We start from the raw sequence: 17,562 nt of genomic DNA, 5'->3' as shown, positions 1-17,562 counted from the left end.
CCGTGATGCTCATGGTGTGGAAAAGGGAGCCAGTGTTGGAGCATGTCAGAGTGCTGTGGCTTGTCATACATTATATTTCAGGCCGAATTCCCCGTGGGTGAAGATTTGTTTGCTTCATATATCCACGTCCCTTTTTTTCTGTCTGTTTTTCTGCATATCTGTATAAATTTGTTTTTCCACTCTGACACAGTCGGTCCAGATCTACTTCAAGGGTGCGTGTAATATCACGGCGGCTTTTAGTCAATCCTGTCAATGTCACAGTTTCAGCAGAGATAATAAACCAGAGACTATCACAAATCCACACTGACTTCACTCTCACAGGATTAGCATGGCCCTCTGGGCTTTTGGCCACGTTGGAGCGGCTGCGGTTTTCATGCCAGTGGGTGCCAGAGAATGGCTGCCCAGGACATAGAGATAAATAAGACGAAGCAAGAGGAAGGGACTGGCACAAATGTCCACTTTGAGAAAACCTACAATGAGCACACTGTGGCCTCTTTGGCTTTGCTTTCATTAAGTGAGCTGTTAAAGACCTCTCTTTATTTAGCCCTCAGACTGTGCAGACTATCAATTGCACCATTAAGACAATCCTCAGTGAGACAGAACAATGGAACATTAATATTTCGTGCAGGGTGCAGTCTACTACTCTGCGATCGCTGAGCCCGGCCATTTATCTGCCGTCACATTATGCTGGAAGAGGTTCAGATTAATGCTCCAGTCATATTTCCTTCTGCCGTGAGACGTTTGACAGCAAATGAAAAGAGAAGGCTGGAAACTGCAGAGGCTTTCAGCATGGACTGGAGGCGTCGTAAGAATTCACCCTAGAATGTTTGCTCCAATATTTGGAGAATAGAATCAGAATTTAGTCTTTGGGTTATAATATATTATGATGATTATATTCATCAGCAAGTGTTAGACAGAGTCGGTCTACTGGGGCTGAGGCGTTTGCAGTAGTGTGTCTTTTCATAGGCACTTTTCAAATCAATTTTCTTGGCTAATGCTTGTTTTAGCGCATCATCTCCTGCTCAGTGATGCATCGGCCGTCCTCTTTAGGTCCTCTCTGATAATTTGTGCTGCAGAGAGAATCCCACAGAGTTGGTGAAAGAATGAAGACCTTGGCCAATAACCTCAAACTCCTCTCATCTCTCTCCCTCTCTCCCTCTCTCCCTCTCTCCCTCTCTCCCTCTCTCCCTCTCTCCCTCTCTCCCTCTCTCGCTCTGTAGCTGTCATTCCCTGCCTCCCCAGCCCATTACTCAACGTGGCCTAAAAAGAGAATAAATCCATACAGTACATTATGCAGCATACTGCTCAACAAAATTGCATTGATTGTGTTAATAATGGCCACATATAGATGCTCCATTGATACTGAAGATGTCCTTGGCTTTACTCAGCTGCTTTTTCCTTTGAACATCCTCCTGAACAGTGACCGCTCTGTGCCTCCGCGGACAGAGAGCCTCTGTGTCTTTTCACTGCCACCTATCACTTCAGGAGGATGTCAAAGCAGAGCTGTTGTCTTTTCAGCCTAAATCATAGAGAGTCCGTGTTAATCCGACAAGGAACAGGACCATCTATGTGCCTTCTAAAAAATATGAGACATGAGACTGAGATGTTGACCAGTGGAAGTCAACGTCCTCTCCTGTCACACACTGACGTGTGTTTGTGGATTGAAACCTTTGGGCCGGAAAGAGTAACCACTGCGGAGCCAGTTTGCTCGCTGACATGGCGGTGCGGACACGTGGGAGTGCGGTGGGACGGCGACCCGCAGCCTATCCGATTAATTAGCACAATTGGCAGGAGCTGCGGCTCTGCCGTGGGGATGTGGGAGCATTTTGCTGGCAGCAAACAGTTGTGATGGAGCAGTATGGTTACACGTAGGTGGTGAACAAGTGAAGGAGCGCCAAGGTGCTGCTGGGACATTAGTTACTCGGTAATTACCTCCGTGCTTTGTCTTCCAGATGTCCTCCATTCTGGAGCTTCAAACTGTTTGAGAAAAGTTGACCTTTTTTTTATGACACTTTTCCTAATGACCAATATTTTTCTGTTTAATAAAACATTCTTTTTCTCAGTATTCTTTTTGGAGATTATTTAATATTAATTACATTTTTAAATAAATACATGTCTTCCTTTTTTCCCCACATCATCCCTCTTCCCTCCCAGAGCCCATGCGCGCTCTGCGCGGCCTGACGGCCACAGACATCCAGTCCAGGCAGCTGTCCCTGCAGTGGGAGAACTTGGCCTTCAACCTGACCCGCTGCCACACCTACTCGGTGTCCCTGTGCTACAGCTACACCACTGTAGGAGGAGGCGGAGGCCACAACACCACGGTGCGGGAGTGTCTGGCGGTGGAGCACAACGCCTCCAGGCTCACGCTGCGCGATCTTCCGCCTTACCACAGCATCTACGTCCGGCTGTCACTGACCAATCCAGAGGGCAAGAAGGAAGGCAGAGAGGTCACCTTCCAGACGGAGGAGGACAGTAAGTAGGAACGCCGGGACATCTGTATCCCACAGTCAGATTTCTCAACAACTCTGGTGTATTCTTCGACTCATTGTCACAGGTGGAGGAGGTGGAAAGGTAAAACCTCACTGATGTTTTTTTTGACACCTTCTATGACTACATTTATTTAGAAGGTCTTGGGTTCGAGTTCCAGAGGGACCTGGCGCCTCCTGTTGCAGCAGATCTGCTGTAAACACCAACACTTTCTCCAGAGTTGATTCCATAAAGTTCTCTGTTTTTGTCTTTAGTGAGCAGTTGGTATCAAACCAGTGATCCTGTTCCTACAACATAAGAACATGGAAGATTTCAACCTTGCGGCCCTGTGGTTTTCAGCAGTATTTAATTTTGATTAAATGCGGTGGCGTTGACTTTGTATAAATTCAATTACGCACAAATCACCAGCCTGACATCGTTTCAGTCTTCAATAAACACAGGAAGAAATATCATCCCAGGTTTAAATATAGTCTCAAGAACTGGATTAAACTCCAGCTGTTCAACATCTTTCTCAGTAAATGTCTGGAAGGACACTGTCCAGACCTGAGACGTCCCAGAGACAGAGTTGTGACGTTTATCAGCCGTGTTGTGGTTGTTTTGTTTTTTTAAGCCCAGAGCAGAGTAATCTGGCTGTATTTTTCAGGTTCCAACTGAGTCTAAGACTAAACATTCACTGTCGTCTTTTTTTGTTTCTGGCCAATCAGGTTTCCACACTAAAGTACAGAAGTAGAGCCCAGAACAATCATGGTAAAATCATAGGCTATGTGTAAGTAATTGTTCAAGCACTTGGTCTGAACACAAGGTCCTAGTTTGAAGCCAAGTCCACCAACACACGTGGCTGCTCCACAGTTCCACGTTTTATTATGTGTCATTGCTGCATTTCTTTTTCTAATCTGTCTGTCTGTCTGTCTGTCTGTTCAATAGACAAAACAAGGTTATTTAAGTTCATTTTTTCTGTTTTCTGTTTGGACATTTTAATCTTTAGAAAAGAGACATTTGTGTTTATTTTAATTCAAATTAGTCTAAATCCACTGGCACATTCAATTCAGTTCAATTTTTCCTCAATGGTCTGTTCTTGCCGTGTGGCCATTGTGAGATGAGTTTAAATTAAAGTTTAACTGATGTTGAAAATCAACTGAAGACACATTACTGAACCTTTTACCTTAATTGTTTTTTTTCTTTCTACTAAAATCTCCAAACATATATTGCCTTGTCTAGGGTTTTGTACTGTGGTTCAACTCCTCCAACACACACATTTATATGAAGGAGTTTTATCTAAGGAGCGACCTTTGACACTTCTGCCAACACTAGAGTACAGAGGAGATGGCTCCACATCATAAAAGTTTCATTTCACTTCCAGATGAAAACAGCAGAAACATATCTGAGGCACTTTCAACCCTCAGATAGGATTATGTGTCTTATCTGCTATTATTCCTCTGTGCACATGTCTGCATGGAGACTCAGGGAGAAATCAACCCTAGCATGAAAAAAGCAAAACAAACAAGGGTTTTTCTTTTCTTTTTTAAAGCAGTATAAACTAAGAGTTTTTTTTAAATATATATATATATCAAAAAAGAACAAAAGTCTTTTTTTTAAAGCAGTGGAAAATATTATTTCTTTGTGTAAGCACACTCTGCATCATTTATGAACAAAAGTCTTAAGAAGCGACTGTGTTCTACAGACGCGCTCATTTCAGAAATAACAGCGGCCTCGGCTGTCTGACGCTGGCTTTGGCCTCAGGCTGGTATCTCACATTAAAGTCTTTCTCTAAACAGCAGTCACGCAGAGCGCAGGGACTGGAGATGGGTCCAAATAACCCCCACTAAAACATAAACTGTTAACACAGAATGTTTACTGTCCTCCGAGTGTCGTCCAGAACCATGTTTGCCTGCAAATGTCAAAGGCACGCTCATCAATACGTTTGGACGCTCGAGAGAGGACAAAAATGAAACTGTAAATTCTCCCTGATATTTCCTGCCTCCCATCAGTATCCTGGAGGTGGGTGTCTGATACCCTGGGCCTCCTGCTCCCTGCCTGCCCCAGCGACTCGTGTGTTCTATTGTTCTGACATTCATTTCTCTGGTATTGACAGGACATGCTCTCTGCGGGATTAGCACTTGAATTTACCCAACAAATGTTTGTTCTGGCAATTTCTCTTAGTTCCTGGAGGCATAGCACCAGAATCGCTCACCTTCACCCCACTGGATGACATGATCTTTCTAAAGTGGGAGGAGCCCGTGGAGCCCAATGGCCTTATTACCCAATACGAGGTGAGCTAAGGAGGCACAACCTCCCATGTCTTTGACAGCTTCAAATATATCGTGGTTGACACTGAAGCACCTTCAACGTCACCAAAAAGTTAAAGTTTAAAGTTATTTATACATTTGGAAACTAAAAAATAAGAGGAGTCCACAGTGGTTCTGGATTGGACTCCAGCTGTACTAAATCTGTATTTTTAAGAATGAAAATAATGACAGACAAACTCTTCTTTGTGTGTAAAGAAATGACGTCCTTTTAACGAAAGCTTCAACTGAAAATCGACAACCACAGAAACGAGCAGAATGTCTCTCTGACCTTGGTCTTTTGTTCTGTTTTTACGGGTTCAAAAAATATTTTCCTGGAACAGAAATAGAAATTACTCTGCTTTGATAATTTCCTGCTCTTTGAATTGCAAATGATTATTGATTTATTCTTGTGTGTTGATTATTTCAAATGCAACAGTAATTAACACAGTATATGTGTATATATATATACATATATATGTAAACGGCACATCAGATTACATTACTGAAATTGGACAAACTATGTGATGCTGACATGTGTGTTATTAAACATATAGCACATTCTGATAGGAATAATAATAGGAAAAAAAAGGACATATTTTCATATTTATCGATTATGTTTTGTGTGTTTGGTCAATACTTCACTTATATATTCATATAAATGTGTCGTAGCAGCAGCAGCAGCAGCAGCAGGAGAGTGATATTACACAACTGACGTCAGATTTTTGCAGCCTAATCCCCAGTGTGTCTGTATCACCCTGGTCTGATCACAGCAAGGTCATCAACCCTCAGTCTGCACTGCGTGTCACTTTCATTGAAACTCCCTCAGGAATATCATGTAGTCAGACTAGGCCACTTTTCAAGGACATTCATGCACCAAACATCTGACAATATATAGATTTAAACACGCAGAAGTCGGTTACATTTGTGTCCTCAGTTTAGTTTAGTTTAGTCTGAATGTAATGAACCACTCATTAAACTTTTTATTTGACACTCTCCTGGTCTGACCTTGAAATAACAATACCAATGCCAATCAAGTCCTGTTCATCTGGAACTAGAAATCCACATGGGCAATTTAGACAATCATCTAGAGGAATGAATTCAATTCTGTGGTGAATCATATCAGGCGTTCAGGTGCGTACTTCTGACAAAGTCGTTTGTGCGTCGACTTAATGACCTCAGCTGATCAGCAGACGACTCCAACGCTAAATAATTACTCTGAATGAAAAGGAGAAATCTGCCCTGATGATTCATTTACAGAATTCAAACCCTGATTATTTGTTTTCTTCCTCGTTTCAACAGATCAGCTACCAAAGCATTGAGTCGTCTGATCCAGGTATCAACGTCCCCGGACCTCGGAGAACGGTGTCGAAGCTGAAGAACGAGACCTACCACATGTTCTCCAACCTCCACCCTGGAACCACTTACCTCATCTCTGTCCGAGCTCGAACGGCCAAGGGCTTCGGCCAAACAGCCCTCACCGAAATCACCACCAACATATCAGGTAGAACACACACCGAGTCACCCGACGGGATTCAAACCAGCAGTCCTTCATCTTGATTACAAACCAAATGTGTTACCCTCCAGGCCACAGTGCTGCGTCACGAAGCAGGTTTTTTGTCGAATGTCTCCAAGTTGTGTTAGACATTAGCAGGTTCTACTGTTAGCTACTCTGCTAATAAGGTTCAACATGGCTTCAACAGGCAGCCTTTTATTCCACCATGTGTGGAGTCACATGGTTTGGACATCACGACAAAATAATTCATGGCCAAATTTAAGAGCAGCAATGAAAGACACACTGCAGTAGACACACAGCTGCCACTCAGCAGAGAGGCTCCTAGTGTCAATAGTAGATGTAGCTGCAGAGCATTAATCTGCTGTGACGTACGGCTGTGTGTTTCCCACCCAACTGAGCCGAGAGGGCGAGTGAAAGCTGCCGTAAAATCATTAAACAAAATTAAACAGGCAGCCAGTCTGTGTAGGAGCCGCTCTCTGTGCTGTCATTGACGCAGCACAAAGGCACAACACTCCACTTCACCCACTGGGTGCTATAATTAGGATCTGGATTTTCTCTTTCGACCTCAGTATCTTTCCTCAGAGGCAAAACTACTGCTCCCAGAGTGCAAGTGCTATTTTCAATGGCTTCACCAAAAAAAAAAAAGTGACACACTGTCATCTCTCAGTTGTGGGGACATAAATTAAGTCATAGCAAGAGGAGAAACTCCACAGAGCAGACACCGCTGTGTGCCGTGTATAAAGGAAGATGCAGTAATTCCTGGGACCAGAATGTCACCTCGGAGAGTCTCAGAGCTTATTACTGCTGATGGAAAAAAACAGCCTTTGTGTTTCTGCTCCTTTTTAATGATGCATTTGTGCTTGTTAAGGGATCGGATTACACCTCTTAGGAAAACACAATGCAGCCACTCCTACTGCGTCTCACCCGGGCTTCCTCCTTGCTTTCCTCCCCGTCTCTTTACAGAGAGCCCTGTTTTGTTTAATTACGGATTTAGCGCACAATCACTGCTGAACGGCCGTATGTCAGACCGCACACTGGCACAAAGCCAGGCCACAGCCAGAGTCCAGAAGTCTCCGCAGATCATCCTCAACCTCCCCCTGTGGGCCACAGTGCAGAAGTTCCACTTACAGTGAGCGTCAGTCAAATCCGCACTGACAGCCAGCGAACACTGAGCCACGTCGACAGCTTCCACCGTCAGCAGCTTTGAGTGGAGCACATCGCCTTGTACACGGCATCATGCACATACAGCCAAGCACCAATATGCATATAGATAGATGTGTGCAGCACCAGGGCTGATGCAACATCATCCCTCAGACAGACGGCGAGTGGCAGCCACCATCAAACTCACTTTTACTTCTGCAAACTGCAGCAGACCTTTAATGTCAACAAATGCACATTCAGGTTCCCCTAATGCCTCACTCTAATGGATTTCAGCACTGTGGTATTAGGGAGCGGCCTTTTTTTGAATGATAATCATCGATTACCACTTCTCAGACTAATTGACCAGTTTGAAAAAAGAAAAGTGATTCTTCTTTTTCTCTCTATTTTTAATTCACCATATACAGCAAACTGACCTTGATGCAAAATTTAGGTTAATGTGTAGGTTATGTATGTGTATATATTTCTTTCATTTATTTTTATTTTGTTATTTTAACATGCTTTATTATTACAAATATATATTTTAGGTTTATGCATATAGTTATATGTATGTATTTTTGTATATATATAATATATATCTATCTATATATGTACTATATATATATATATATAAACAGAAATAAATAGTAGATATATATAAGTAGAGTACAAAAAATAGAAAGAACGTTTTCATAAGGGGACATCGACATGTGTTTATGTGGTGAAAGCTGATTGGTCTGAATGAATCTGAATGAGGGCAAAGATTAATCTGATTTACAGTGGTCCAACAAAGCACGGTACGTGTGTGTGTGTGAGTGTGTGTTTTCATCTAAATATTGTTGCGCTCATGTGTCCTCAGCTCCCACCTTTGATTACGGAGACATGCCGTCCCCCCTGAGTGAGACAGACAGCACCATAACTGTACTGCTGCGTCCTGCTCAGGGCAGAGGAGCGCCGGTCAGGTGAGGAGATCATCTCAGCCAGACGTGTCAATCAAATGTACGCAGAACACGTCCACTGAAGGCTGGTTTAAAACCCTGTGTGCAGCACATACCAAGTGGTGGTTGAAGAAGAGTTGCTGAAGAAGGTGAAGAGGGAGCTGGGATTTCAGGACTGTTTCCCTCTACCCATGTCCCACGGTGAAGCCCAGGCCAGGGGCACGCCACACTACTACACAGCCGAGCTGCCCCCCAGCAGCCTGCCCGAGGCCAGTCCCTTCACCGTGGGGGACAATCACACTTACAACGGCTACTGGAACACGCCTCTGGATCCACGCAAGAACTACCTGGTCTTCTTCCAAGCTATGAGCAACTTCAAAGGGGTAAGTCTTTGTAAAAGCCCCCTCCCGCGCCTACACCCAGCGCTGCGGCAGATGTATGTAAGTCTTTGTCTGAGCTTCACCTGCTGGTGACAGTGTAGAACAGCATTGTTTGGGCTCACAGCCCTTTTTACACTGATGATGGGTTTGTAACATGTAAACATATTTATCCGGCGCCGCTCGCACTCTCAGATTAGTGTTTCCAGTTTATACGCTCTGATTCTTTTCAGACAAAATGTGTTTGAAACAAAGGATTACTCACGGCCATCATTTACAGGCAGAAAAGCAGTGATTAGCTGGATATAAACAGTCAACAGCATAAGTCATTCATTTCACATGAAATGTTTCATCATCTTTGTTTTTTTCTGTCCATTTGTAATGTCCTCCACAAATCTTTCAGTTCAGAAACAATTTTTTTTAACCCTTAAATATTCACTGTTTTGGAATTATCAGCATCACCATATTTTCCAGACTATAAGTCACACTTTTTTTCATCTTTTGGCTGGGTTTGTGAATTAAGTTGTGACTTTCACTCAATGTGCTGTTAAAGCCTGAACTCAGTTGTGACTTATATATAATTTCACTCAATGTGCTGTTAAAGCCTGAGAATCGGTTTGTTTGACATCTCAGCCCAAATAAGTTGAATGAGAATCGTTTTTTCAGGCCGTATCGACTGTACCCAGATATACGCCCAGGAAAGGATGAAGAGCGTGTTCACAGATTACAGCTGGTCATTTGTTTCAGTTTTACTGCCGAACTCTGTGTCCGACTGTATTTTCAAAGCGACCTCCTTCATGTGAGGATCGATACGAGGAGTCGGAGAACGTTCCTGATGTATGGCATCCATTTCAGAGTCCAATAAACCTTTTCTGATCTCAATCTACTAATATGGCCGTTAAAGGCTATCTGGTGTCCAGTGTTTCTGAAAAAGAAATCCATAAGAGTTCCATCCTGCGTGTCTGCGACCCGCCTTAAATGGAGTCTTTAAGTAAATGTGGTGAATCAGTAATTTGTAAAACAATCCTATCGGCAGATCGCGGCTGTCATCTGCTCTTATATATACACGCTACGTTCACTAGGGGGTCGTGTTTTAACCATATATAAGACATTGATTTTGTTAGAGGGTAAAAATGAAAGTGTATAGATTTTTTTTTTCTCGTTCCCATTAAGAGAAGGAAATCCTGCCAGAAATATTCCATCCTTCACGTGTGGATCTGATTGTAGTTGGTGTTAAGATATCAACTCTTAGAATAATAACTGGTCTAATGGGTGCAGAAAAGTGAGCTGGAAATCACTGGAGAATTTTCACTGCTTTACAAGGAACAACTAGGCTAGAATTTTGACCAGACTTGTGTCTTGGAACCATCAGTGAAAAGGACATTTTCCTTAAGTGTTGCTTTTTTTTTTTTTTTTTACCCCGTCAGAACGTTATGTTCTGAAAAATAGCAGCGTGTCAATGCAGATGCCCCAGCTGCCCGCCTGCTTTCATGGCTCTCCTCTGAAAATCATTCCTTTTTTCCACCAGTTCCAGCTCTATTTGTAACTGCACCGTGTCATTTCCTTTTTGCCTCTGCTTCTTATGATTATGCACTGATTACATTCGGTGGACTTTGCCTTCAAAAGTCTGTTTTTTTAAATACGAATTAGTGACACTTTAGTGATTTGTTCCACTGTGCACCAGTGTGACGTGCACCGCTGCAGGTTTGAACTCCTCCATTAGCCCTATTTTTACGCCACTTTCTGTTCTGCCTCGACAGATTTTAAATTAAATTGCTGGTTTGTTTTAATTCTCGTAAATGTTGCTGCAAAGTTTTGATTTTTCCAAAATTAGCTGAGATTCAGAGGGGGCTAGTGTTGAAACTTGAGAACATGATACCAACTAGTCCAAATCCCAGACAGGGCTGCATTAATGAGGTGTCAAATCCATATGATGACCACCACAAAAAGTAATTTTTTTTCCTCTTCAGTAGATCAGAGGATAAAATCTTCTATCAAATAAAACCCAACATCTGAGTTCCACAGAGAGCTTTTGACCAGGAATTTGAATTAAAAGTCCAAAACTGATTGATGTTCATTCCCTCGCTGACACTTTGGAGTCAGGTCACAGTTGCATTTGTCTTTGTCATCTGCAGACTTTGTGAATACTCTTGGCCTTTTGCTCTCCATCCCAAAGTGTTTGAGAATTCAGTGGCCTTCACGTACGGCTCAAAATCAGGAAGCTCTGTCCAAAGCCAGTGTTTGACTGATGATCATGAACGTGGCAGTAGAACATGTCAGACTGGATATGAAATATATTCTCTTCTACTGGTGTCAAGAATAGTAACTGTCTACACTGTGTTCTACCGTGTTGCAGGCGTCAACATTAGGATTCAGACTTTGAAAGTAAAAGTCTTAGACTGTCATCAAAGAGCTTTGCATTTAGCACAGGGTGAAATAAAGTCTTTGGACTGGAGTGATACACAGTCGGATCATGTTTTACAGAAGTTGAGTTTTTCCAAGCATTCCATGCAGTGAAGTGGATGAAACATTGTGGCTGTTATAACAGCAAATTGTCTTCAGAAAAAAATCCATTGAGAAAATCCAAATGAATGTCAGGCTTTCAACTAAGTTAGGTGAAGGACACTGGAGCAGTAAGACAAAAAGTGGCAAAATTAAACAGAGGGTGAAAAAAGAGCAAAGTGGAAACAAGGTAAGTAGGTGAGTAATGAGTGGACGAGGCCGAGGGGACAGAAAAGGATGATATTTGTGCAGTTCATTTGGTACAAAGCAAGGTTAAAACAACGTAGAAAGAAAAAAAAGGTTCAAGATCACAGTCTGATGAAAATGAAGCTAATTGTTAGAATTAAACAAAATGAAAAATTGATAATTGATGCTCTTTTGATGTTTTTAATGTGAAAAACTAATGAAAATACATCACTAACTTCTGTAACGATTGCCTGACGTTCTGTCTCCCGGTTGAGAATAGAGGCCAAAAGCTTCTTGGAAGCATCATTTGGCAAAAGCATTCGTCCAAGACCTCAAAGACCTTTGAGCTGGGAAACTGTGCATGGCTTCACATACTGTAGCTACGTTTGCATTTCACTGCTCTTGAGCAAACAAAGTCCTCTGGTCTGTAGCCATACCCAGAGGACACCACACTGGCTTTCCAAATTCCATTAGAGAGAAGCCGCTGCCTGGGTGAGGCAATTACTTAACCATAATTGGCCACAGGTGCAGATGATCAGTGGTAGAAGCTGCAGCGTTAATATTCTGTGGCAGTGTGGAAGAGGAATGCTGCTGCAGCCCTCTGTGATTGTCAGCTTGAAATAAATACATTCACGCTGCGGTATCATTCTGCCAGTGGCTGCTTTTGTTTTGTGCGCCAGCGTTTTTCTCTTGGTATTCTACGTTCCTCTGCCGTTAGCCCCTCTTCAGCATGGTTTTCCAATCCAGTGGAGAAACACAGGGAAGGTTTGCAGTGTGAACACTTCACACGACTAGGCATCTAAGCTTGGGATTAGATGGTGGTGGTGGTGGTGGGGGGGGGGGTAGTTTAGGTGGCAGATGGGATTAGGTTTTGTTTTGCCTGGCAGGGGCCCGGCGTCCATGACCCACAATGAGCAGAGAACACAGCAGCCAGTAACTGTGGGGATACAGACACTGTCTGAACTGTGTTCCATTTTGTACATCAGCCTTATATTAGTGAGACATGACATTTATGTAACTATTTAGTTTTATTGAAAAGAAAACTGCTCTTCCAGTTCTGCAAAGCAGACATGTTATTGTCAAAGTTTTCATCCCAAGGTCTTTGATGACACAATGTCTGGATTTGCCTTACAAATTTGTTCAGTACAGTTTTAGAACTCAATAAATAACCTTGACCGTATCATAGATGTTCTATAAGAAATGGACAGAACGCTGGTTGCAGGCTGCCGTTGCAACAAGTGATGCAAAAACCAGTGTGTTTTTTTCTGGATTGTAACTAAAAAATAATTTCCTGCTTGAGTCGTTCCACCCGTCATCTCAGGTCAGTTAGGGAAATACACAATACATGACAGATAAGAAAACTGTAGGTTTGTATAGTGTAATACAAACGTACCTTGGGCCCATACGTTCACACAATAAAGCCACTGCTTCACTCTGCAAATGAAAGTGGAATCATCACAAAGAAAGGAATAAATAACATATACTATGGGAAAAAAACAACCAAATGATCAAGGTTACCGTTCACGGAGGAGGAGATGGCGCTGTCGTGTTTGTCACTTAATGAGTATATTTTCACACTAATGTCAGTATTTTCCTTGAGACATAGTAAGCCAAAGTCTGAGTGCTTTATTCCGGTTTGTCTGCGGAGGCGTAGGGTGGCTTCTGCTGGGGACAGTAATGGAAACAGATTGAAGAGTAAATGGAATATGTGGCATGTTTCCTCAGCAGTTGTCAGGAGAGTGATTCTGATCACATTGATTGAGTCATCCACAGATGCAGTGTGAATACGTGTGGTACTTGGCAAGTACATTATCATAGCTATTTAAAACCACTTTATTTACTTACATTTCCACACACGCAAACACATGCAGCGTATTTGCTGTGCTGCGGACTCTGCCAGTGTTGGTTTTGTACTGTATCTGAAAGTGCCAGAAACCGCTGGCCTCTTCTGGCTTCATTGGCTCAGCACAGTCAGACATGAACCAGGTCTAATGGCCCACAATGTGGGCTCTGCCACAATTAACTGGTGTGTTGAGCCAGCGGTAGAGGGATTCAGATGAGCTCATTAGAGACTCCGAAACTATCCATCACAGCACACCCTTATTGCATCATGTACAGAAAATGGATGTGACTGTACTCTGTCTTAATCCCAGATGTTTTCTCCATAAATGGGATCAGGATCAGATAGATCTGTTTCTGCTGCTGCTGATGAGCAGCGTTTCCTGTAATTGACTCGATTCCTCAAGAGCCTCCTTAAAGCCACGAGTCAGCTTTTCCAGCAAACTTGCACTTTGAAAAAAAATATAAACTCAAATAGAAATCTCAAAGTGTATTTTTTTTATGCACAACAGAGCATTTCTCTTTCTACCTTAGCCACAGAAGTACCATTAATAATTAGCATGCTAGGTTCTTTAGCTTAGTTCTCCAACTCTTCGCCTTCAACACTAATGTATGTATGCTTCAATAAGATGATACACAGACATTATAACTGTTTGTAAAAACAAAAACAAAATAGTAACATGTTTTTGATTTGTCGTCTGTTTCTGGGAAAAGAATCATCCAACCAATGATATGGCAGCATGTGCCCAGATTAGACAAAGAGACTGAACAGACTCTTGGTTCTACAATCAGCAGTAAATAATAATAACCACGCTCAGTGCTGTGCTTGAGGGTCTAGAAAATGTAGCTAGATGTTCTGACAAATCAGACAAGACAAGACAGTAGAAATCAATACACGGCATTGTGATGTACTGTATAAATAACATGTCTGTGTGATGAATGTGTTGCTATGAATAGGTATGAGTCTACATCATACATGTCAACCTCAAGGCTACGATTGTATCTGATTGCCAGGATCACCAGTAGCTACGGTTTGGTTAAACATCCACAGAAACAGGTGGTGGTTGGAGGAGTTAATCAAAGTTTACGTCTGAATGTCAGTCCACGTCTCAAACGTACACTAATTCCAAAGAGTTCGTAAATAAATATATGTTTTCTATGCTTGGGTTCCAACAACTTAAAGTCACAGTATATGAACACACAGAACCAAAATGTCTCCTTTATTTTGACCCATTAACTCTCAAATCTACAGCCCGTTCCTTTAATTTTAATCTACTGTACATAATAACCCAGAATTCATAGCTGATTTTTCTTTTTTTGAATCTATATAATTAGGAAAAGTTATTTCCTTATTTGTGTGTAAATATCTATAAATATTGAACCAGTTTTGCAGCCCACTGGTCAGAGGATCAGGCTTGTTATCAGAGGAGCTTAGATTTGAATTCCATCTTGGCCCTGGTGTGTTGAGCAAACATCAATTCTCTGGTTCCTGGGGCTTTTGAAAGGGATCACAGCCTCCCAGTGATGGGTGGACGGGTCAAATACAGAAGAAACATATCCTTGTGTCTATATGTGTCAGTGTAGGTGAGGCTCCTTCTTCTTCCTCTTCTTGCCACACTAATCTATGATCTGCACAGTTTTTGTTATCAACATTATTTTCTGACAGTTGGGACAAGTGCGCCTGCTCCGGTTGTGTGTTTCTTTATTTCCGTTTCTAAGACACGTTCGTCCTCGCTAATGAAAATGCCCCCTGGTTATTTCAGACCGTGTAAATCTGCGGGCCTGTCCCGTGATTCTCTGAATTATTATCAGTAAATCTTCATTTAAAAATGCATCTCTACCAGCTATGGCTGGATGGAATGAGTTCCGTCGCGGATCTTATTAGCGCCGTTTGACAAAGGTGCTTTCCATAACACTCCAATGCCATCAGCTCAAATGTGAGTAAATTAATTCTTTTTTTATAGTGGTGCCTTGGTCTGAAACCTTCCTCTTAATTAATCCTATCTTTAACGCTGATCGTTTCTCCCTGAGGATGAATCTCTGATATTCTCAAGCCCTTCTCAGTTTTGTATTTTATTTTATTAATTTTTAGATAAGATGAATGCGGTGCATTCACATTTAGAAATTCTAATTAACTTGGGCTAAAAGGCAGTGATATGATTCCAAGTGGGTTTTACTGGGAAGTGAATGACTCTTTAGTATATTTTACTTTTACTTTTTAACATGTCAAATGTGTGGCCGTGTTATCTTAGTATTTGAAGAAAAAGTGGGCAACGTGTCTGATGATAAATGTCATACCTTTATGTGTTCTAATTATTGTTTACTAGTAGTGGTGTAGCCTAGTGGAAATTGCATGGAATAAAAGGGTTTGCCAATTTATTGAGGATTCGAATCCCGACCAGGACAGGACTATGGTTTGTTGAGCAAGAGAATCAACCTAGTTAATCACTGCTCCGTTTCAGAGATGAATTAGATGCAGAGAGTTACTTCCACCTGAAGATTAATGCAGTACAAAGATACACATGGACCAGGACAGGGAGCTAGGCTAACAGGGATACAAAAGTGCTGAGCCTCTGCTGCTCCGTGCAGCTGCACTCTCCCAAAGATGTGATGACAAAATCATTCTATTCCCTCTTTGATACATAAACCACAAATGTATAAATCTTTACTCCTGAATTCAGGCTTTGGATTCTAACCAAAATAGTTACATATACTGGACGTAACACAGGTTTATTTTTATTTTTTTTAAGAATTCTAAGCCACAACATCAGTCTTCCTGACTAATCTAATGCTTGTCTTCAGCTTCAAGCTTGTCTCTCCGTTAGTTATGTGAATAATTGTATTTGTTTTTTCACTACTGGTCATTTTTGTACACAGTTGTCTGGATTACTTGCAGAAGAGAACAAAATATTTTCACATCCTCCTCATTTTTTTTAACTTCCTTTTTATTTGAGGTGTTTTCTGCCCTGACGTTGTCGTGTTTCTTTCTCTTTCAGGAAACCAGAATTAACTGCATCCGCATTGCACGCAAAGGTAATTCCTCATGAAGATATCTGTGACACAGTGTTCTTGTTCTTTCTGCTTTCTCACAGTTTTAATATTGTAAATCAGGAATCAGCACCGATGGAGTTTTCACTGCACCGTTGGTTACCTCCATCCAGATGGGAAACCTTTGGACAAATGTTATGTGACAGTCTTAGTTTTAGTATTTTTTTTATCGTGGGCCTGAGAGGAAAATGTCGACACGTGGGGAAGGATTAGAGGTCGAGCTTTCATCCTGTTTGTTTGGGTTCAGATGCTGGGATCCACTGTATCAAAGGCAGTCTCTCTGTTCTTATCAGTCGCTCTGTAGATGGCTGCACGGTCAAAGGGTCCCACGGATCAAAAATTCCAGATGGAGCTACACCTGTCCTATCAGTCGGACAAATTTTAACCCCTCCCTCGCTGTGTTTCAGCTTTTAGATGGCTAGGAACATGAAAGGCAGAGAAAATTGATTCTCAATCCTGACAATGGCAGGATTTTAAACCAATATAATATACATCATCACTGCTACAACAAGCTTAGTTCAGCAAGAGCGCAGATGAACTTTGTTTGACAAAAAAAAATCAAGTTTTTTAAAAAAAAAATCAATGAACTTTGTTTGATAAAAAAAAATTGATTACCAGCAAAAAAATCAAGTTTTTTAAAGATCTTTTCTCCCATATATTCACACAGCAGTGGCGGCCATTTTTGCTCCATCTGCCCCACACTGACTCCCAGTTTAGCAGTGATTAATTATGGTAACACAGCAGTAGGCTTTGTATGTAGTTGCACTTTCTTCGTTTACAAGAGCTGTAAAAAAACAAAAAACTCTTCTTCATGTGACAGCGTTAGCTATAAATGTAAATAAATAGAGGCTCTTCTTCATGTGACAGTGTTAGCTATAAATGTAAATAAATAGAGGATTTACAAGAGCTGTAAAAAAACAAAAACAAAAAAACCCAAAAAACTCTTCTTCATGTGACAGTGTTAGCTATAAATGTAAATAAATAGAGGCGTAAACAGGAAATACAAAGCAACAATTTAGAAGCAGGAATAATAAGGAGAAAATTGCAAACAGGAGAATTGAAATCCTCGGGGTAATATCCAATTTCAAGGTGTGAAGGGTTAGACAGGTTTCTTGTCTCGGAGTGATCCCTCCGCCGTTAACCTAGCCTCGGTATGGTTGCATGCTAAGCCTTTATTATCATGCAGACCATCAGGAATAAAGTGGAAGCAAATGATTCTGGCTTGGATAACAAAGCCGGAGATTACATTT

General features: G+C 41.7%; 1 protein-coding gene across 10 annotated transcripts in view; it reads left to right on the top strand.

Moving 5' to 3' along the window:
• The window catches only part of ptprub (protein tyrosine phosphatase receptor type Ub), a 160,031-nt gene that overhangs the window by 109,184 nt on the left and 33,285 nt on the right, over positions 1-17,562 (top strand). For all 10 annotated transcript variants that reach the window (XR_003051617.1, XM_017037722.2, XM_025061881.1 and 7 more), the window contains exons 8-13: positions 2,155-2,472; positions 4,648-4,757; positions 6,072-6,273; positions 8,282-8,384; positions 8,470-8,743; positions 16,261-16,297. Coding sequence is in view for 9 of the 10 variants with exons in the window: in XM_017037722.2 (XP_016893211.1) it covers positions 2,155-2,472; positions 4,648-4,757; positions 6,072-6,273; positions 8,282-8,384; positions 8,470-8,743; positions 16,261-16,297 (1,044 nt within the window). In the remaining variant the exon portion in view is untranslated. The remainder of the gene's footprint in view (positions 1-2,154; positions 2,473-4,647; positions 4,758-6,071; positions 6,274-8,281; positions 8,385-8,469; positions 8,744-16,260; positions 16,298-17,562) is intronic.

The sequence above is a fragment of the Cynoglossus semilaevis genome, chromosome 13 (genome assembly GCF_000523025.1).
Source record: "Cynoglossus semilaevis isolate Cse_v1.0 chromosome 13, Cse_v1.0, whole genome shotgun sequence".
Taxonomy (NCBI): Eukaryota; Metazoa; Chordata; class Actinopteri; order Pleuronectiformes; family Cynoglossidae; genus Cynoglossus; species Cynoglossus semilaevis.
The sequence above is the reverse complement of the archived record's forward strand: the minus strand, read 5'-3'. Positions and strand labels throughout refer to the sequence as shown.